At 51.1% G+C, this 22,767-nt stretch overlaps 1 protein-coding gene across 2 annotated transcripts; it reads left to right on the top strand.

Annotated features, from left to right (window-relative positions):
* The first annotated feature begins 416 nt into the window (after window positions 1–416).
* Window positions 417–18,091, top strand: NYX (nyctalopin). Of its 2 annotated transcripts, XM_080652709.1 has the most exons (3): window positions 417–658; window positions 1,724–1,797; window positions 16,077–18,091. In XM_080652709.1, the coding sequence occupies exons 2-3, from the start codon at window positions 1,776–1,778 to the stop codon at window positions 17,477–17,479; spliced, it is 1,425 nt and encodes a 474-aa protein (XP_080508835.1). In that variant the 5' UTR covers window positions 417–658; window positions 1,724–1,775; the 3' UTR covers window positions 17,480–18,091. The 2 variants fall into 2 exon arrangements, with proteins under 2 accessions (XP_080508835.1, XP_080508834.1); XM_080652708.1 differs by lacking the exons at window positions 417–658; window positions 1,724–1,797 and adding an exon at window positions 14,934–14,973 and having other exon boundaries at window positions 16,077–17,545.
* The last annotated feature ends 4,676 nt before the right edge of the window (window positions 18,092–22,767 follow it).

Genomic DNA, 22,767 nt, shown 5'->3' with positions numbered 1-22,767 from the left:
AGACTCTGAGGCCCGATGGATTGGCCCTGGGCGGTGGCCAGCTCAGCCTGTCCCCCCAAACCAGGTCCCTAGCCCGATCCGCACGCTGGTGGCACCCATCACCGCAGAGCCAGGCCCAGCGGCAGCCCGCAGTTGGGAACACATCCTCGCTTTAGCTGCCCTGGCCTGGCCCCACCTCTCCGGGTTATGTAACATGTCCTCGTGGAAAATGCTGAAAACGCTCTTTGCTTGGCAGGAAGCCCATTTCGGGCTGCACGGTGCTTGGGGCCGGGGCTGGGGTCAGGGCGGGCGGTGGGGTCTGCAGAGGGTTTAAGGAGAGCAAGGGGCCGGGCAGATGGACAGGCCAAGGCCTGGGATAAAGCCGATTGGTGTGTCAGCAAAATCTGCCACTGGCTTTTGTGATTCGCAAGGCAGACACATTCTATCATCTCGGCTAATCCTCCTCCGATACAGGATTTTCCTGCCATTAAATCTGGAGGAAGAGAAATCAGCGCTCAAACCTGCACAAGCCACTCTTCCTCCTGCCCCCCTCCCCGCCCCTCACTTCTCTGCGGGAGGATTTGCAGCGGCTGTGGCTGCCTGCCCTGGGAGATGGATGGGCTGGGGGAGCCCCAGGGAGCCTCGGAGGAGGAGGGGACCAGGCCGACCCCCCAGGCCGGTAAGCGACACTTGGGGACTGTTCGCTAAGGCTTCCTTCCTGCAGAGGCTTCCTGTCTGTCTTCTCAGTGGGTTGGCAGCGAGTCCCCCTGAGTGGTTGGCAGGGACTTAGCCTGATGAAGGGCTTCTGCTTGGCTGTTGTTACTGGTTCTTCTTCTTCTTCTTTTTATTTTTAAAATATATTTTTTTTATTGATTTCCGAGAGAGGAAGAGAGAGGCAGAGAGAGATAGAAACATCAAAGATGAGAGAGAATCATGGCCCCCACTGGGGATCATCCCACACCCCGGGCCTGTGCCCTGACTGGGAATCGAACCATGACCTCCTGGTTCATAGGTCGAGGTTCAACCACGGAGCCATGCTGGCCAGGCTGGTTCTGTTTTTTTGTTTTTTTTTATTAAGGTATTATATGTGTACATATCTTACCATTGCCCCCCCCACCCCACTCCCATACATGCCCTCACCCCCCAATGTTTTGCATCCGTTGGTTACTCTTATATGCATGCATATAAGTCCTTCAGTTGATCTCTTATTTCCCCCACCTCTCCCTAACCTTCCTGCTGTAATTTGACAGTCTGTTTGATGCTTTACTGCCTCTGTATCTATCTTTTTGTTCATCAGTTTATAATGTTTTTTATTATCCACAAATGAGTGAGATCATGTGGTATTTTTCTTTCATTGCCTGGCTTATTTCACTTAGCATAATGTTCTCCAATTCCATATGTTTTTATTGATGTTGGAGAGTGAGAGAGAGAGAGAACCATCAATGAATCAATTGGCTGCCTCCTGCACGCCCCCTACTGGGGATTGAGCCCCATGTGCCCCGACCGGGAATTGAACCGTGACCTCTTGGTTCATAGGTTGACACCCAACCACTGAGCCACACCGGCTGGGCTGTTAGTGGTTCTTCTTAACCCAACAGCATGATTATTGGGAGAAGTGAGTGTGAAGAAGAGGGGGAAGCCGGGCAGCCAGGGAGGAGGTGGGGAGGTGTGAGGGGGGCCCGGGTGTCCCCGTTCTCCAGGCACCGCTCCTGGGCGCCTGGTGACCTGTGCTCTCTCCCCTCAGGCAGGGATCCAGCTGGGTGGCCCTAAGGCACCAGGTTCCTGCCGCTCACGGGATGCTGGCCCTGCTGCTGCCTGGTAAGTCGCCAGGCCGCCCCTCTGGCCCAGCCGTCTGTGGCATGCAAGGTGCAGGGGTGGGCGAGCCCTGGGCATGCATGAGAACCCCAGAAGCATGGTCTCCAAGTGGCTTCCGTGGAAGCTGTACCTGGACACCAGTTTGGATTCCGTCTCCTTGAATGTGGGGTCGTGGGGGAGGGGATGGAGAATGAGGGAAACAGTAGGTGGTGGATTTTTGTTTGTTTAAAAACAAAACTCAGCCCTAGCCGGGTTGGCTTGGTGGTTAGAGTGTCGGCCTGCAGACTGAAGGGTCCCAGGTTCAATTCCAGTCAAGGGCACATGCCCGGGTTGTGGGCTCGATCCCCAGTGGGGGGCGTGCAGGGAGCAGCCGATCCATGATTCTCTCTCATCATGGATGTTTCTCTCTCTCTCTCCCTCTCCCTTGCTCTCCGAAATCAATAAAAATATATTAAAAAATAAAATAAAAACAAAACTCTGAGCCAAATATATGAAATAACCTTTTGGTGATTTTCTTAATTTCAGATATGAATTCATTGGTGTAGTCACCAAAAACTACAGTAGCTCTCTAATCACTTTATTTTAAGATCATTTTACTTAAAAAAAAAATCCCTTAGCCCTAGCTGGTTTGGCTCAGTGGATAGAGCGTCGGCCTGTGGACTGAAAGGTCCCAGGTTCGATTCCGGTCAAGGGCATGTACCTTGGTTGCAGGCACATCCCCAGTAGGAGGTGTGCAGGAGGCAGCTGATGGATGTTTCTCTCTCATCGATGTTTCTAACTCTCTCTCCCTCTCCCTTCCTCTCTGTAAAATATCAATAAAATATATTTTAAAAAATCCCTTAAAGAAACCATCTTCCTAAAGGAAGAAGAAGAAAATGAATACTATCAGGCTGGAACTGTGTGATTATGTATGTTGAAATCCTGACCCCCCCGCCCAAGTTTTTTGCCCGGTTGTTCTGTAGGTTTTAATAGAATCAGAAGATTCATCACAAATTAAAAAAATATGTTTGTATTGATTTTTTAGGTAGAGAGGAAGGGAGAGGGAGAGAGAGAGAGAGAAACATTAATGATGAGAGAGAATCCATCGGCTGCCTCCTGCACGCCCCCTACTGGGGATCGAGCCCACAACCTGGGCATGTGCCCCTGGCCAGAATTGAACCACACCACTGAACCACACCAGCCAGGCTCATCCCAAATTTGTCACCACACATCTACAGGTCTAGGTGCTCAAACCTGAGATAGCCCAAGGAAAAATCCCTTGTGAAGTTCTGCACTAAGTAATTCTAAACAGAGACTCTGGTGTTCTGAACCTCGGGCGAATATAACTATTTAAGGTTGTAATGACCCATGTAATAGCAGCGTTAGCAGAGAAAATTTTACCAGATAATTCTAAAATGGGAATAGAATTTTTTCACTCTTTTTTAAAAAAATATTTTTATTGCCGAAACCGGTGTGGCTCGGTGGATAGAGCGTCAGCCTGCGGACTGAAGGGTCCCAGGTTCGATTCCGGTCAAGGGCACGTACCTTGGTTGCGGGCACATCCCCAGTAGGAGGTGTGCAGGAGGCAGCTGATCGATGTTTCTCTCTCATCGATGTTTCTAACTCTCTATCCCTCTCCCTTCCTCTCTGTAAAATATCAATAAAATATATTAAAAAAAAAAGAGTTAATTCTTAAAAAAAAAAAGAAAAAAATATTTTTATTGATTGCAGAGAGGAAGGGAGGGAGAGAGAGAGAGAAACATCAATGCTGGGAGAGAACCATTGATTTGCTGCCTTTTGCATTGAGCAAAAGGGCATCGAGCCCACAACCCAGGCATGTGCCCTTGACTGGAATTGAACCTGGGACCCTTCAGTCCCCAGACCGATGCTCTATCCACTGAGCCACACCGGCTAGTGCGAATCTTTTCACTCTTCATTCTACCTTTTGAAAAAGCAGAACTTGCTCTATTCATGGAGTCGACAGACACACACGGTACCTCCCACACACTGCCAGGGTCTCATGAGAGATGACGGCAAAGACTTTGTCCTTGAGAAACTTACAGTCTTTATGGGAGACCCACCAAGTAAATGAGAAAAAAATTGGAACAAGGTGCAGGGAACATTATGATAAATAGGACACGGCTGCCTACCTCGAGGAGGCTGCAAAGGACGGGGTTGACATTTAGATAATTACAGACAGCCTGCTCCTGGCCGCCCCCCACCTAGAAATGATAGGAAGTTTGATTGACTCATTGGGACAGAGTGTTTACTTCCAAGAGCCAATATTCTTTTCTTTTTTTTTAAGTCAAGGACTGATTTAAAAAAATATATATTTTATTGATTTTTTTTTTTTTACAGAGAGGAAGGGAGAGGGATAGAGAGTCAGAAACATTGATGAGAGAGAAACATCCATCAGCTGCCTCCTGCACACCTCCTACTGGGGATGTGCCTGCAACCCAGGTACATGCCCTTGACCGGAATCGAACCTGAGACCCTTCAGTCCACAGGCCGACGCTCTATCCACTGAGCCACACCGATTAGGGAAAGGACTGATTTTTTAAAAATATATTTTTATTGACTTCAGAGAGGAAAGGAGAGGGAGAGATAGAAACATCAATGATGAGAATCACTGATCGGCTGCCTCCTGCACACCTCACTGGGGATGGAGCCCACAACCCGGGCCTGTGCCCTGACCGGGAATTGAACCATGACCTCCTGGCTCATAGGTTGATGCTCAACCACTGAGCTACACAAGCTGGACCCAATATATATTTTTAAAATATATTTGTATTGATTTCAGAGAGGAAGGGAGAGGGAGAGAGAGAGAGAGAAACATCAATGATGAGAGAGAGTCATGGATTGGCTGCCTCCTGCACCCCCACACTGGGGATCGAGCCCGCAACCCAGGCCTGTGCCCTTGATGGGAATCGAATCTGGGACCCTTCAGTCCGCAGGCTGACGCTCTCTCCACTGAGCCACACCGGCCAGGGCCAGTCTTCTTTTAAATGTGCACCCACAGCTCTGCCGACGTGCACAGAGTGCAGGCAATACGCCCAGCCAGTGTGCTGCAGAACAGGACAGTCCCTGCTGCAGGAGACCGGCTACAGCGAGACTTCTGTGACAAGTTGGCGAGCTCAGCGGTGACATCATGTGCTAACAATAGATGCACTTAGAATTAATGGCCGTCTCCACATCCCTGGCATTGCATTTCAAACACTCCGCAGCACAGATAATGCTCCTTGACTGCAAGGCACAAGGATGAGGGACGCCGTGTTCCCGAGAAGCAGGCGGGGATGGAGCTCTACCCCAAGGACAGAGACACGACTCAGTGGGCCTCACAGAAGGAGTGATCCGCGGCTCACAGCTGGGTGGAGCTGGGGCAACCGGAAGCAGAAATTCTCTGGCCACGAGGGTCTCCTGGAAGGGCTAGGACTCACCCCCCTCCCCCATGTCAACCTCTTTCCGGTTCATCCTCCTTCTCACAGCATAATATCCCGATTCCTTTAAAAAATACTGTTATTGATTTCAGAGAGGAAGGGAGAGGGAGAGAGAGAGATGGAAACATCCATGATGAGAGAGAATCACTGATCGGCTGCCTCCTGCACGCCCCACGCTGGGGATCGAGCCTGCAACCTGGGCCTGTGCCCTGACCGGGAATCAAACCCTGACCTCCTGGTTCTTAGGTTATCACTCAACCACTGAGCCACACTTTTTGGGCTAAGCTGTGAATCTTTAAAGAGGGCCAGGGTTTGTGTGTGTGTTTTTTAAAAATATATTTTATTGGTGTTTTTACAGAGAGGAAGGGAGAGGGATAGAGAGTTGGAAACATCAATCAGCTGCCTCCTGCACACCCCCCACTGGGTATGTGCCCACAACCAAGGTACAGGTCCTTGACTGGAATGGAACTTGGGACCCTTCAGTCTGCAGGCTGATGCTCTATCCACTGAGCCAAACCAGTCAGGGCCAGGGTTTGTGTTTTATTCACCTTGTAGTTTCTAGATTGTAAGACATGGTGGGTACTTAATAGGGTTTATTTGTTGAATGGGTGAAGCCACCCAGATTAGAACTGTTGCAATCCTATATAATAAAAGCCTAATATGTAAATCGACCGAATGGCAGACGACTGGCGGAACGACAGATCGCTATGATGTGCACTGACCACCAGGGGGTAGACGCTCAACGCAGGAGCTGCCCCCAGCCCGCAGGCCCCAGGCCAGCCAAGGCGGGTGCCAGGCAGGGGGACCCCAATCACCCTGCCAGTTGCCCCGCAGAGAGAGGCGACTGGTGGCGGTGGCGGTGGGGGGTGGGGTCAGCAAGCGGGTGGCGCCAGGCCAGCCAAGGTGGGTGCCTGCTGGTTGCCCCACAGATCAGCCCTGATCACCGGCCAGGCCTAGGGACCCTACCCATGCATGAATTTTTTGCATCGGGCCTCTAGTATATATTTTTTTAAAATTTTATTTTTATTTATTTTTTAAAATTTTATTATTGATTGTGGTGTTACATATGTGTCCTTATTCCCCCGTTTCCCACCCCCCCCCCCCCCGGGCCTCTAGTATCTTGATAAAGGCCTTGCAGCAGATATTGTAACAGTATTGTACACACACACACACACACACACACACACACACATTTAAAAGCTCATAAACTCAACAATAAGACAACTACATTTTTAAAACCACGCAAACAAATGTGAACAGCTATTGCAACATAGAAGATATACAAGTGGCTAATAAACATATGAAGAGATGCTCCACGCCCTTCGGCACCCGGGAAATGCAAGTAAGTGAGGCCACAAGGACGTGCCACTCCACAGCCGCCAGGATGGCTAGAGTCAAGAAGACGGACCGTAAGAAGTGTTGGTGACAATGTGCGGCAATTAGGGTCCTCACCCGCTGCTGGTGGGAACGCAAGGTGGTCTGGCCGCTTTGGAAACCGATTTGGCATTTTCCTCTAAGGCTCTACATCTGCTTAGCATCCGATCCAGCCGTCCCACTCCTGGACAGATGAGAAGTGAAAAAAAAGTGCACAGAAGACCTGCACACCAGTCCTTACATCAGCTTTAGTCAAACTGGTGTAAACTGGAAGCCACCTGAACGCCAACCGTCCATGTCCCCTCCCCCTGGCCAGGCTGGCCGGACCCCACCCATGCACGAATTCATGCACCGGGCCTCTAATCTATCTATCTATCTATCTATCTATCTATCTATCTATCTATCTATCTATATCTATCTATCTATCATCTATCATCTATACACACACACACACACACACACACACACACACACATATAAATACACTGAGTGGCCAGATTATAATGCTTTCAGAGATCATAATAATCGGCACCTTCAGACATGGAATGCTGTTCAGTAATAAAAGGAAATCGTCGCCTGAGATTCAGAGCCACATAGATGAACCGCACAAGCACAATGGTGACTAAAATAACCGCTTATTCCGCTTATGTGAAGCTCTGGAACCTGCAGCACGGATCTATTTCAGAAAGCAGGTCCTTGGTTGCCTGGAGTAGGGGGTGGGGAGGGGACCGCTGTCCAAGGTGCCTGAGGACACTTTCCGGGTGGTAGAGAAGTGATAGATCATGATCGCGGTGGTGACTACACGGGCCAGTACACTTACTGTACTTACCGAACTGTACACTTCAAATGGGTGCATTTTATTGTAAGTAAACTATATATACCTCAATCAACTTGATTTAAAAGGACAGAGGGCCTGGCTGGCGTGGCTCAGTGGTTGAGCATCGACCTATGAACCAGGAGGTCAGGGTTCGATTCCCAGTCAGGGCACAGGCCCGGGTTGGGGCGCGCAGGAGGCAGCCGATCCATGATTCTCTCTCATCATGGATGTTTCTCTCTCTCTCCCTCTCCCTTCCTCTCTGAAATCAATAAAACACATTTTTTTTATTCTTTGAAGTATTACGTATAGATTACATATATTAGTACACATATCTCCCTTTTTTCCCCCATTGACCTTCCCCCAGCCTCCCCTACCCCCTGTCGCATGCCCTCATCCCACCCCCCCAGTGTCTTGTGTCCATTGGTGTGCTTATATGCATGCATACAAGTCCTTTGGTTGATCTATTTCCCTCCCACCCCAACACTCCCCAGCCTTCCCGCTGTAATTTGACAGTCTGTTCTATGCTTTACTGCCTCTGTATCTTTTTGTCCAAAAAGCATTTTTTTAAAAAAGGAAAGCTGTAGGAGAGAACAGACCCCTCAGTATTGAGAGTCAGGCCTTGTGGTGCGTTGGGCAGTATGCGTGTGAGATTTATCAACGTCACTGCATAGACCAGGGGTCGGCAAACTCATGAGTCAACAGAGCCAAATATCAACAGGACAGCGATGGACATTTCTTTGGAGAGCCACATTTTTTAAACTTAAACTTCTTCTAACGCCACTTCTTCAACATAGACTCGCCCAGGCCGTGGTATTTTGTGGAAGAGCCACACTCAAGGGGCCAAAGAGCCGCATGTGCCTCGCGAGCCGCGGTTTGCCGACCGCTGGCCTAGACCAGTGTCTCCTTCCTTTTGATCGCTGTGCACTGTTCTCTGGATGGTTCTACTGATTTGCTTCTTCATTCTCCTACTGCTCAGCATTGGAAGTTGTTCCAGTTTGGGGCAATTATGGAGCTCGAGGCCCCAGGCCTCTCTGGGCCTGTTCTCCTTAAAGGGGACAGCTCTCCAGCTCCGGGTCCCCAGGCCTGCGAGCCACCAGCAGACCATCCTTCTGGAGGCAGACCCACTTCTCCAAAGCCAGAGCCCGAGGCCATGAGGCTTTTTTAAAAAAAATATATTTCATTGATTTTTACAGAGAGGAAGGGAGAGGGATAGAGAGCCAGAAACATCGATGAGAGAGAAACATCGATCAGCTGCCTCCTGCACACCTCTCACTGGGGATGTGCCCGCAACCAAGGTACATGCCCTTGACCGGAATCGAACCTGGGACCCTTCAGTCCGCAGGCCGACGCTCTATCCACTGAGCCACACCAGTTAGGGTGAGCCTTTCTTTCCTGTCAGAAAAGGCGTGAGAAGCGAGTTCGGGGGGCCCCCTGAGGCCAGAGGCTGTGGGATGGCTCCCCCACTGCATCTCTGCGCCCCCTCCTGACCCCAGTCCATTCTGCTTTGAAATCGCAGCGCTGGGTGTTGGCCTGAGGAGCAAGCGGGGTAGCATTCCAGGGGTGGAAGGGGAATGACTTCTAGAGCCAAAGCAGCTGCGCAGAACTTGCTGGAACCAGGAAATGGACCGTATTTCCCCTTGCTATTTTGGCTCCATGAGGCGCAAGTTCTTTGAAAACAATGAGAATGAAGAAACACGTCCAACTCAGTCTGTGGTCGCAAAGTGCGTGAGAACTGCACCAGCAAACTCAAGGGGGCAGAGCATGTGGCAGAGAAACTGAGGGCTTACAAAGGAGACCCTGCCCGGCTGGGGGCACGGCCAGTCACTGACCGCTTGGTGCCTGCATATGCAAATTAACCCACCAGCTTTGTTGGGTTAATTTGCATACTTACTCCCGATTGGCTGGTGGGTGTCACGAAGGCACGGCCAATTTGCATCTTACTCTTTTATTAGTGTAGATATTTTTATAGATTTTTAGAGAAAGAGGAAGGGAGAGGGGTCGAGAGATAGAAACACTGAGGAGAGAGAAAGTCATCGATTGGCTGTCTCCTGCACACCCCCACTGGGGATCCAGCCCACAACCTGGGCATGTGCCTTAACTGGGAATGGAACCAGCAACCTCTTGGTTCCTGGGTTGACGCTCAACTGCTGATCCATGATTCTCTCTCATCAGTGATGTTTCTCTCTCCCTCTCCCTTCCTCTCTGAAATCAATGAAAACTTGTTTTTAAGAAAGAAATTCCATCCTGGGAGCCTAAAAGCCAGGTGCCTGGGCACCATCCCCACCAGGAAATGGTTACTTCGAAACCCAAGTCCTGCTGAGTGTGTGTGACCCGCAACGCCAGTCCTGTGCTTGGGCCCCAGCTGCAGGGGCCGTGGGGGAAGTTTCTGGTTTCAACCTTGAGCAGGCAATGGACAAGGCAGGAAAGTCCCTAATATGGAAAGAACGCTTCAAGGGTGCTGTGGAGGGGGAGGGGGAGAGGGAGGGGAGGGGGGCGGGTGCAGGTAGAAGGGATCCATGGGAGAAAAGGTGACCTCTGTCATACTTTCCACAACAAAGAGAAATGAACAAAAATCAATAAAAATGTAAGAAGAAAGAAGACATGGTGTGGGGGAGCCAGAAACGGTGTCAAATGTCCACTCTTACAGAGATTGTTGGTTGCAAGGAACAGAAATCACGTGGCCATGCCGAAGGTTGCAATGGGTTTCTGACATGGAAACAGGGAAATGGCACAGCAACAGCCATTAGCAGGGCCCCGGGGGAACCCGAGAGCGGGCCAGGCTCCTGGCTCCAGCTCTGTCACCCTCACGCTGGCTCTGGTCTCCGCACACCAGCTTCCTCCCTTGCCCTTGGCTCCTGCCTCCTTCAGCTTTGACCTGCGTGGCTCTGTTACAGATCCCAGCCCCGAGGCCATGCAGGTTGGTGCTCACAGGATCGCCCTGTCTGTCCCATGTTCACAGGGAGGGAAGGGATCTGACTGCTTAGGCCAAATGTTCGCTGTGCAAACGTGGGAACTGAGAGGGCCCCGAAGGCCAGGAAGTGCAGGCCGTCGGGTTACAGTCAGAGGAGCGGAAGCTGAGAAAGGCCAGGCATGGGGGTGAGGAGCGCACATCAGCGGAAGACAAGCCAAGTTGAAACTTTGTAGCCTTGAGCGGAGGCCAGGGCCGGCCAGAGCGGGCAGAAAGCTTGGCTTTCTTCATCGCCAGGGAAACCCAAGCCTCCTGCTTGCTCCGTGGCCACAGCCATTTTTGTTGGGATTTATTTATCTTCTATAATTGAAACTTTGTAGCCTTGAGCGGAGGCCAGGGCCGGCCAGAGCGGGCAGAAAGCTTGGCTTTCTTCATCGCCAGGGAAACCCAAGCCTCCTGCTTGCTCCGTGGCCGCAGCCATTTTTGTTGGGATTTATTTATCTTCTATAATTGAAACTTTGTAGCCTTGAGAGGAGCCCAGGGCTGGCCAGAACGGGTGGGGGAAACCCAAGCCTGCACGCCAACCTCAGCATAAGTTTCAACTTGAACCTCAGCTTCTTCTTTTGTCAGAAGAAGGAGAGAAGAATACCTTGCAGGACTGCTTTCTGAAATGAAATAATCTATGTACCAAGCTTAGCCTTGAGCAAACACTAATTGAAATGTGGTTGTTCTCAATGGAATACTACGCTGCGGTAAAAAAGAAGGAGTTCTTACCATTTGCAACAGCATGGATGGACCTGGAGATCATTATGCTAAGTGAAATAAGCCAGTCAGAGGAAGATAAATATCACATGATCTCACTCATTTGTGGAATATAATGAACAACATAAACTGATGAACAAAAACAGATCCAGAGACAGAGAAGCATTGATCAGACCATCAAACCTCAGAGGGAAGGTAGGGGAGGGTGGGGGTAAGGGGGAGAGATCAACCAAAGGACTTGTATCCATGCATATAAGCCTAACCAATGGACACAGACAACTGGGGGGGGTGAGGGCATGAGTGGGGGGTGGGGGGCAATAGGGGGATAAGGACACATATGTAATACCTTAATCAATAAAGAAAAAACTTAAAAAAATGTGGTTGTACTAAAAGCAAAAGAAACCCATACAATTTGATGAATTGCAGTAGCATTAGACATGCGCACATCACCCAGATAACATTCCTAAACCACTTTGCGTGGTATTTGCTGTCTTTCTCGATGGGGCCCATCTGTGGGTCTTGTTCCTTTGAACTCCCAGAGCCACTGCCAGCAGCTGTGTTCTAGGGCCGCGTAGAAATGCGGTCATATAGTATGTAGTCATTTTTAAAAAATCTTTATTGTTGAAAGTGTTATGTAGGTCCTCCGTTCCCCCCATGAACCTCTTCCAGCCGCTCCCCTCTCCCCCACCCCCCAGGCGATCGCCACCCCATTGTCTGTTGTCCATGAGTCACAGTTTATTTTGTTCGTCAGTTTATTTGATTCATTAGATTCCACAGATGCGTGAGATCACGTGATACTTCTCCTCCCTGACTGGCTTATTTCGTTTAGCATAACAGCATGTATTCTTCTGTGTCAAGTTTCTCTGCTGAACATAATGTTTTTGTTTGTTCCCCTTTGTTGCTGAGTAGCATTCTGCTGTAAAAATAAATGTATTGTAATTCACTTCTCCGCGGCACTGTTGGGTAATTTCTAGCTTTGATCTATTATGAATCAGCCACTATGCACTTTCTTGCACAGTCCTTAGGCAAACATTTTTTTTTTTAATTTCTTTTGGGTAAACACCTAGGAGTGGAATTGCTGAGTCATAGGGTAGGCATATGTGTAGCTTTAATAGACACTGCCAAGGTTTTCCAAAGTTATTGAACTGTTTTCCACTCCCACCAACAATGTAAGAAAATCCAGTTGTTCTATATCCTCAGCAACATTTGGGGTTGTCAGAGGCTTTTGAATTTTAGTCATTCTAGTGGGTATGTAGGGAAATCTCATTGTAGCTTTAATTGCACGTCCCTAATGGCTGATGTTGATCACCTCTTCATGTGCTTAATGGCTACTTAATATATTCTTGCTCTGGCCAGTGGTGTTCAGTGGTTAGAGTGTCATCCCAAGCACTGAAGAATTGTGGGTTTGATTCCCTATCAAGGGCACGTGCCTGGGTTGCAGGTTCGATCCCTGGCCCTGGGCCTGGAGCATGTGGGAGCAACCGATTGATGTGTCTCTCTCACATCAATGTTTCTCTTTCTCTCTCTCTCCTTCCCTCTTTCTCTCCCCCTTCCTCTCTCTGAAATCAATTTTAAAAAAAGAAAAAAGTATTTTTTCCACAGTGTACACTAGCTATCGGCAGGAATATAAGTCTGATACAAATTACTCTGCCGCCGAAACCGGTTTGGCTCAGTGGATAGAGCGTCGGCCTGCGGACTGAAGGGTCCCGGGTTCGATTCCGGTCAAGAGCATGTACCTTGGTTGCGGGCACATCCCCAGTGGGAGGTGTGCAGGAGGCAGCTGATCGATGTTTCTCTCTCATCGATGTTTCTAGCTCTCTATCCCTCTCCCTTCCTCTCTGTAAAATATCAATAAAATATATTTAAAAAAAAAAAAAAAAAAAAAAAAAAAAAAACAAATTACTCTGCCATTTATTGCAAGCAGCACTCACCCAAATGTGTTATAATAATAATAATAATTATTATTATTATTATTTTTTAAAAAAATATATTTTATTGATATTTCACAGAGAGGAAGAGAGAGGGATAGAGAGCTAGAAACATCGATGAGAGAGAAACATCGATCAGCTGCCTCCCGCACACCCCCCACTGGGGCTGTGCCCACCACCAAGGTACATGCCCTTGACCGGAATCGAACCTGGGACCCTTCAGTCCGCAGGCTGACGCTCTATCCACTGAGCCAAACCGGTTAGGGCAGTGTTATTATTATTATTTAAAATTTTGCTTTGGTGCCTGGTCTCTGGATTATTAGGCACATAGTTAGTCTTCATATTGGGTAAGCCAACGCTAGACTTTGGTTGTCTGTTCTGAGAATTTACTTGATTTAATTGAAATTTCACAAAATAATCCAGTAAATTACTTATTCCTAATGGCTACCAAAGTTTCAAAGACTGAAAATAGGTCTCTAATAGTGACAACATCTTGAATGTTTAAAGATTAAAATAACCTTTAATCTAGTTTCTCAAATAGGCATTACATTGACACAATTCAAAACTTTATTTTTTTTTTATCCTCACCCGAGGATCTATTTTCCAATGGTTTTTAGAAAGAGTGGAAGGGAAAGGGAGAGACAGAGAGAAACACCAAGTGAGACATGTCGATTGGTTGCCTCCTGCATGCCCCTGGCCAGGGCTGGGACCCTGCAACCAAGGTACATGCCCTTGACTGGAATCGAACCTGGGACCCTTCAGTCCGCAGGCTGACGCTCTAGCCACTGAGCCACACCGCCTAGGGCGATAGTTCAAACTTTAAAAGGTAAAAAGGATATACAATAAACAAAGTTCACTCCTCTTGCATGTTTTCAAAAATTTGGCAGCTACATTTTTGACCTCTTATATTATACTAGAGGTGCGATGCACAAAATTCATGCAAGAGTAGGCCTTCCTTGCCCTGGCTGCCAGCACCGGCTTCCCTCGGGCACCCAGGACCCAGGCTTCCCTCCCAGAGGGAGGCCCCGCCCACCCCCTGTGGCCCGCTGGTTGGTGGCCTGGGCCTCCCTCTTTGGGGCGATCGTGGAGCCCCGGATTGATTGCCCTGCCGGCCAGTGGCCTGGGCCTTCCTCTGCGGGTCGACCATAGGGCGATGGCTGGGCCCCTGACCAGTCGCATCGCACCTGCCTTGGCTGGCCTGGTGCCAGTGGGTGGTATAGCGTGGTCCCGGATGGTCATCCGGATGGTCGTTCCGCTGTTTGGCTGTTCGGTCGACAAGCAAATTGGTTGTATCTTCTATGTCTTAATCCCATAAATTCCTTGACAAAGAGTATTTTTTTTAAAAAATAAATGAGCCCTAGCCGGTTTGGCTCAGTGGATAGAGTGTCAGCCTGCGAACTCAAGGGTCCCAGGTTCGATTCCGGTCAAGGGCATGTACCTTGGTTGTGGGCACATCCCCAGTGGGGAGTGTGCAGGAGGCAGCTGATCGATGTTTCTCTCTCATCGGTGTTTCTAGCTCTCTATCCCTCTCCCTTCCTCTCTGTAAAGGATCAATAAAATATATTTTTAAAAAAAAAAAAGATGACTATATCTTAAAAAAAAAAAAAAAAAAAAATAAATGAGCCCTAGCCGGTTTGGCTCAGTGGATAGAGCGTCAGCCTGCGGACTGAAGGGTCCCGGGTTCGATTCCGGTCAAGGGCATGTACCTGGGTTGTGGGCACATCCCCAGTAGGAGGTGTGCAGGAGGCAGCTGATCGATATTTCTCTCTCATCGGTGTTTCTAACTCTCTTTCCCTCTCCCTTCCTCTCTGTAAAAATCAATAAAATATATTAAAAAAAAATAAATGACACCCTGCAGCAGGAATCGTTACAGCGGAGGGCCTCGATTCCATTGAATGCTGCGAACATTTACTGAGCCATGCTGTGCACCCGGAACAATGCGGGCTACTGTGGCGCAGAAACATGAGCCACAGGGTGAGTGTGCACTTCTGTCAATCAGGGAGGAGCAGAGAGTGGGATTAGGACTCTTAAAGAAATCTGATGCTTTCTACTTGACCCAGTTGGAAGAGTCGATAGAAAAAATTCCGCCTGGGTCCAGCTGACACCTGGACTTAAGGTTACACTCTTGGCCTCGTCTGCGTTAACAGGGTATCTCTCCAGTCAGCAGCTGCCCTGTCACAGCCAAGCTCAGCTCAGGGTCCAAGAACCTGACCCTAAGCTTGGTGTCTAGTTCACAGTTCTTAGGGACAGGGAAAAACCAAGTCAAGCTTCTGCAACAAGAATATTGAACTGCCCGGCCGGTGTGGCTCAGTGGATAGAATGTCGGCCTGTGGACTAAGGGGTCCTGGTTCGATCCCGGTCAAGGGCATGGACCTTGGTTGCGGGCACATCCCCAGTGGGAGGTGTGCAGGAGGCAACTGATCGATGTTTCTCTCTCATCGATGTTTCTGACTCTCTATCCCTCTCCCTTCCTCTGTAAAAAATCAATAAAATATATTAAAAAAAAAAAAGAATATTGAACTGCCCGGCTGGTGTGGCTCAGTGGTTGAGCATTGGCCCATGAACCAGGAGGGCATGGTTTGATTCCCGGTCAGGGCACAGGCCCGGGTTGCCAGCTCAATCCCCAGTGGGGTGTGCAGGAGGCAGCCGATCCATGATTCTCTCTCATCACTGATGTTCCTCTCTCTCTCCCTTCCTCTCTGAAATCAATCCTATATAATAAAAGCCTAATATGTAAATTGTCCCCTCGATGGGTGGGGGAAGGGGGGAGCCGGCCAGCCAACTTCCTGAGTTTCCTCCTCCCCTCCCCCATTGGCCAGACTCCACCTGTGCATGAATTCATGCACTGGGCCTCTAGTACAAGTATATGAAAAAGAAATAATTGGGCCACAAAGGGGTGGGAAACCCTGTCTAGGGCCTAGGAGGCTGAGAGACCATTTGGACGAAGCAGCAGGCGTGAGGACTCGGTGGCAGGCTGCCTCCTGCCACGCAGACAGGTAGGGTTTCACCCACACTGACCCTCCGGTTGACGGTCGCTCCTTGTTCTGTCTTTTCTCTCCCTTCCCACCCCCACCCAGCGCTGGTCCTCAGCGGGACGGGCTCCGGGGCCCCGGAGGCCTGCACGCGGCCCTGCCCGGCCGCCTGCTCCTGCGGCCTCGGGGAGCGGGGCTGCTCGGTGCAGTGCGACCGCGCCGGCCTCCTGCGGGTGCCCCCCGAGTTCCCGTGCGAGGCGGCCTCCATCGACCTGGACCGCAACGGCCTGCGCTTCCTGGGCGAGCGGGCCTTCGGGACGCTGCCGTCGCTGCGCCGCCTGTCGCTGCGCCACAACAACCTGTCCTTCATCACGCCCGGCGCCTTCCGGGGCCTGGCACGCCTGGCCGACCTGCGCCTGGCGCACAACGGCGACCTGCGCTACCTGCACGCGCGCACCTTCTCGGCGCTGGGCCGCCTGCGCCGCCTCGACCTGGCCGCCTGCCGCCTCTTCTCGGTGCCCGAGCGCCTCCTGGCCGGGCTGCCCGCCCTGCGCGAGCTGGCCGCCTTCGCCAACCTGTTCCGCCGCGTGCCCGGCGCCCTGCGCGGCCTGGCCAACCTGACCCACGCGCGCCTGGAGCGCGGCCGCATCGAGGCGGTGGCCGCCAGCTCCCTGCTCGGCCTGGGCCGCCTGCGCTCGCTCAGCCTGCAGGCCAACCGGGTGGGCACCGTGCACGCCGGCGCCTTCCGCGACTGCGGGGCCCTGGAGCACCTGCTGCTCAACGACAACCGGCTGGCCGAGCTGCCCGCCGGCGCCTTCCGCGGCCTGGGCCGCCTGCGCACCCTCAACCTGGGCGGCAACGCGCTGGGCCGCGTGGAGCGCGCCTGGTTCGCCGACCTGGCCGAGCTTGAGCTGCTCTACCTGGACCGCAACGGCATCGCCTTCGTGGAGGAGGGCGCCTTCCAGAACCTGTCGGGCCTCCTGGCCCTGCACCTCAACGGCAACCGCCTGAGCGTGCTCGCCTGGGCCGCCTTCCAGCCCGGCTTCTTCCTGGGCCGCCTCTTTCTCTTCCGCAACCCGTGGCGCTGTGACTGCCGCCTGGAGTGGCTGCGGGACTGGATGCAGAGCTCCGGGCGCGTGGCCGAGGTGCCCTGCGCTTCCCCGGGCTCCGTGGCCGGCCTGGACCTCAGCCGGGTGGCCTTCGGGCGCGCCCCCGATGGCCTGTGTGTGGACCCCGAGGAGCTGGGCCTCAGCGCGTCCAGCCCAGGCCCGTCCCCAGAGCCGGCGGCCAGCACTGTGAGCAGGTTCAGCAGCCTGCTCTCCAAGCTGCTGGCCCCGAGGGCCCCGGGGGCGGGGGCGGCCAACAGCACCGTGGGGCCAGCCAACGCCTCGCTGGCCCTCCCCTCGGGTGCGGTGGGAGGCTCAGGCCACAGCACCCGGTTTCTCCTGGGCTCCAGCCTCCTGCTCAGCGCACGGGTGGCCCAGACGGCCTTGGGCAGCGGCGGATAATTCACTTCATTGGGCCTGAAAGTGTTTGTGGTGGGGGAGGGGGGAACAGGAAGGGCACCTGGGGTTCGGGCAGGGGTATGGATTCCTGTTCATGTCACATGGGCATCGAGTGGCAAAGAGAAGCAAGAAGGAACATGGACCGTTCCACCCAAAGGCTAGGAATCGGAAGCTGGTAGGGTCCCGGGGCTCCACCTCCATCCCTCCCCGCATCCCTCATCTTCCAAGAAACGGACTGCAATGCCTCAGTCACAGCCAGTTCTGGTGGGGCAATCCATTAGGCCCAATCCCTTTGCTTCCTGCCACAACCCTGTCCCCGCTGGGCCTGCGGACACTAGGGTCCAGGAAGATGGACAGGACAGGAGAGAGGGGGATGGGAGAAGGACTTAGACCCAAGGGGGTGGTGGTGGTTCCTGGAGTCGGAGATGTGTTAGGAGGGGGTGAAAGCAAAGGTCCCGCCCTGGCCTGCCTGGTTGGCTTGGTTGGGGGTCCTCCCTGCACTGAAGCATTTTGGGATTGACCCCCCGTAGGGGGCGTGCAGGAGGCAGCCGATAGATGTCTTGATCTCATATCAATGGATCTCTCTCTCTCTCTCTCTCTCTCTCTCTCTCTCCCAAAAATCAATAAAAAAATCTTAAAAACAAAACGAAGATCCATTTTATTTGCTCCACAATTATTCCCAGGGGTGGCCTTAGGCAGAAAGGAACCTTCGGGCAGAGTAGAGAAAAAAAGAGGGGGAGGTGTCTGTGGACAAATAAATTTGTAAAAATCTAAGATTTTTAAAAAAGTTAACAGGTTTTTCTCCCGCAGGAGTCTTCTTTTTCTTTTTTTAAAAATTTCATATTATTATTATTATGATTTTTAAAATATATTTTATTGATTTTTTACAGAGACGAAGGGAGAGGGAGAGTTAGAAACATCGATGAGAGAGAAACATCGATCAGCTGCCTCCTGCACACCCCCTACTGGGGATGTGCCCGCAACCAAGGTACATGCCCTTGACCGGAATCGAACCTGGGACCCTTCAGTCCACAGGCCGACGCTCTATCCACTGAGCCAAACCGGTTAGGGCCATTTTATTATTTAAAAAAAATTTTTTTTCAAGAAAAATGATCTTAAAAATCACAATGTTACATGCAATAAACATTAGTATCTCTCCTGCAGAACCTTGCAGCCCTTCATATGGAAACATGCACTGTGAATCTCCGGGGGCGCCACACAGCCTTCTTAGTGTTTGGTGGGAAGAGTGTCCAGAAGACGCAGAAATGCTGTGTTCGCGGGGCAGGGAGTCCCCAGCTTGGGTGACCCCATCAGCTGTGGGAATGGTTATGGGCTGCACACTTCGGGGCTGACGAATGGCCAGGAGGAGAGGAGGCAGCCAGTGGCTGGGGAGGGGGCTGAGGTATTTCCGAGGAAGGCAATGACCACTGCCTTCGTGAACGTTCTGGAAATTTTTAAAAAATATATATTTTATTGATTTTTTTTACAGAGAGGAAGGGAGAGGGATAGAGAGCTAGAAACATCGATGAGAGAGAAACATCGATCAGCTGCCTCCTGCACACCTCCTACTGGGGATGTGCCCGCAACCAAGGTACATGCCCTTGACCGGAATCGAACCCGGGACCCTTCAGTCCGCAGGCCGACGCTCTATCCACTGAGCCAAACCGGTTCCGGCTTGTGTTCATTTGATTGCAGTACTTCAAAATTGTTACTTCAAAATTGTCCATCCCTCGATTGATCTTAATGTTCCCAAATGCAGCCATTTCCCAAATGTCTTACTTTTCAAACGTGAGACCCAGATGAGGTCAGAATTGTTTGTTCAAACCGTGTGTGGTGGCCATGGTAACGGAGCCAGGATTTCGAGAATCCTGGAGACCAGCTCTCTCCGTAACCATGGCAGCCACAGCAGCCACGCAGCCGAGGAGCCAGACCCGCCTGGGGAGGGATGCCCTGCCTTGCACTTGGCGTGGGTTCCTGAGAGCCGGCCTCCACGTGCGGCTCCAGTTCTGCCTGGGGGGTCAGGTGGCCGGTTTTTAGGGAACACTTGTTTGGCTGGAAGGTTTTGAACAAGTAGCAACACTGAAATAGCCTCTGGGAGACAGATTTTTCTAGAGCTACGCAGCCCAGAAGGGTTCTGGGAACGTGGGAGTTGCTTACAGCCAGACAGATCCCCAGTTGCCTGGAACGAGTTCCCGGGGCCTTGTGCCCGGTGTGAGCTCTCCTGAGAGAGGGGGAGTGGGAGTTCCCAGTTTTGAGTTCCTGGAGCCCCCCACCCCATCGCTGGCTCACTAGGGGCACCTTGGGAAATGCGAGGTGCTGTGGACCCTGCTGAGCTGAACGACGTGTACCTGTCAGGGCGGACCACGGTATGCTGCGGTAACAAACAGCCCCCAGTCTTCAGTGGCTTCCGGAGGGCTATTTCGTGCTTAAGCAACATGAGCTTCTGAGGGTGCTCTGCTCGTCGGAGGCACTTGGGTTTCCGGCCAGTGAAGGAGCTGCCGGCTTAGGACATGGTTACTGCAACACGGGCCCGAGGGCTTGCCGCCCCGAGAAGTGACTCTGCAATGCTTCCACCCGATGTGACTCACATTCGATCGGCCCCATTGTCGCACAGCCACACAGCTCCCCCAAGGCAGGGAAGGCCGGTCCTCCCACGTGCCCAGGGGGGAGCTGGGGGTATTGCTACTCACCAGCGACGCCCCGAGCGCGGGTGGCTCCAGGCAGCCGGCCTGTTAGAATGAGGCCTGGACTCTCAGAGCTGGCCCGAGAGCCCAGCCCGCGAGGCTCAGTGCTTGAGTGTGGACCTATGAACCTGGAGGTCACAGTTCAGTTCCCGGTCAGGGCACATGCTTAGTTACATGTGAGTGTGAGTGTGAGTGTGTGTGTGTGATTGTGTGTGAGTGTGTGTGTGAGTGTGTAGGTGTGAGTGTGTGCATGTGTATAAGTGTGTGTGATTGTGTGATTGCGTGTGTATGTGTGTGAGTGTGAGTGTGTGTGTATGTGTGAGTGTGTGTATATGTGTGAGTGTGTGTGACTGTGTGTATGTGTGTGAGTGTGTGTGAGTGTGTGTATAAGTGTGATTGTGTGTGATTGTGTGTGTATGTGTGTGTGTGAATGTGTGTGTGTGTTCGTGTGTGTGAGTGTGTGTGTTTGTGTGAGTATATGTATGAGTGTATGTGTGTGATTGTGTGTGAGTGTGTGTATGTGTGTGAGTGTGTGTGAATGTGTGTGAGTGTGTGTGAGTGTGTGTGTATGTGTGTGTGTGTTTGTGAGTGTGTGTGAATGTGTGTGAGTGTGTGTGAGTGTGTGTGTATGTGTGTGTGTGTTTGTGTGAGTGAGTGTGTGTGAGTGTGTGTGTTTGTGTGAGTATATGTGTGAGTGTATGTGTGTGATTGTGTGTGAGTGTGTGTATGTGTGTGATTGTGTGTGAGTGTGTGTATGTGTGTGAGTGTGTGTGAGTGTGTGTGTGAATGTGTGTGTGTGTTTGTGTGAGTATATGTGTGAGTGAGTGTGTGTGATTGTGTGTGAGTGTATGTGAGTGAGTGTGTGTGTGTGTGAGTGTGTGTGTATGTGTGTGAGTGTGTGAGTGTGTGTGTGTGAGTGTGTGTGTGTGTGTGTTTGTGAGTATATGTGTGAGTGAGTGTGAGTGTGTGTGTGATTGTGTGTGAGTGTGTGTGAATGTGTGTGAGTGTGTGTGAGTGTGTGTGTATGTGTGTGTGTGTTTGTGAGTGTGTGTGAATGTGTGTGAGTGTGTGTGAGTGTGTGTGTATGTGTGTGTGTGTTTGTGTGAGTGAGTGTGTGTGAGTGTGTGTGTTTGTGTGAGTATATGTGTGAGTGTATGTGTGTGATTGCGTGTGAGTGTGTGTATGTGTGTGAGTGTGTGTGAGTGTGTGTGTGAATGTGTGTGTGTGTTTGTGTGAGTATATGTGTGAGTGAGTGTGTGATTGTGTGTGAGTGTATGTGAGTGAGTGTGTGTGTGTGTGTGTGTATGTGTGTGAGTGTGTGAGTGTGTGTGTGTGAGTGTGTGTGTGTGTGTGTTTGTGTGAGTATATGTGTGAGTGAGTGTGAGTGTGTGTGTGATTGTGTGTGAGTGTGTGTGTATGTGAGTGAGTGTGTGAGTGTGTGTGTGAGTGTGTGTGTGTGTGTACTGGATCACAACATAAAAATATGTCTCTCACTGCAGGTCATCATCGTGAACATTTGAAAGCCAGCGTCATAGATCAGTTTGATTCCTTTTTTCAAAGAATGTGAAGTTCAAAGTCAAGTGCAGCCCTAGCCATTTGGCTCAGTGGTCCGCTCAGTGTCAGCCCATGGACCAAAGGGTCCTGGGTTCCATCCTGGTCAAGGGCATGCACCTTGGTTGCAGGGATCCCCAGCCCCGGGTAGGGGTACATTAGGGAGGCAACCAGTCAATGTGTCTCTCTCACATCAATGTTTCTCTGCCTCTCCCCCTCCCTTCCACGCTCTTTAAAAATCAATGGAAGCTTTGCGCAGCGGCAGCATCGTAGCCAATGAGGTTTATCCCAGGTGCGATTATTGCTAATTGCAAAGACCATCAGTGGAAAACTACCCGCGGTGAGGATTAATAAAACAAACTACAACAAAGCCGGGTGCACACTGCATTCCATTTGCTGACTCTTCTCCTCCAGCCAATTGATGTTCTTGCATCGTCACCTACCAGTGGCCTTGCCTCGTGCAGACCCCGTTTAAAGACCTAGTTAGATCAGAAGCAGCGCGATGGGGCACTTAGGAGTCAGAATGGAGGTGCCCTTTGACCCCCCTGAAGAGGCAGGAGGAGTGGCCCGCAGAGAGCAATGGCTGTTCCATTTAATAAGTTACTGACTGATCATGAGCGCCCTTTGAACGTCCCTCTCGGTGCCTCGCAGGGCTATCTGTTATTAAAGCACCCGTGACATCAGGAAAAACCCCACCAAGGGCACCCGATCCCAGATTTGAATCCGGGTCTCTCAGCTCCAGACCCAGAGTGAACTTCCCTGAGACGCGAAGCCTTTCACCTCTGGGAACTTTTCGGAGCCAAGACTTCAGTTTCAGAGGCAACGGTTGGGAATCTGTCCCACGAACTTAGCAAGGTTCTTTGTGGACACAGCCAAGCTCACTTTACAATTCCCACAGAAGGGCGCGGGCCTGGAGCAGCTCAACTGATCTCGACAAAGAAGAATAAAGTGGGAAGAGTCACTCTAGGCAATATTTAAGCCTATATAGTTACAGTAAGACATGGTGGTATTGTTAAAGAGATAGAAACATAGAAAGAGAACAATGAACAGAATATA

Source organism: Plecotus auritus (genome assembly GCF_963455305.1).
Source record: "Plecotus auritus genome assembly, chromosome: X".
Taxonomy (NCBI): domain Eukaryota; kingdom Metazoa; phylum Chordata; class Mammalia; order Chiroptera; family Vespertilionidae; genus Plecotus; species Plecotus auritus.
Note: the sequence above shows the minus strand (reverse complement) of the source record. Positions and strands in the feature narration are given on the sequence as shown.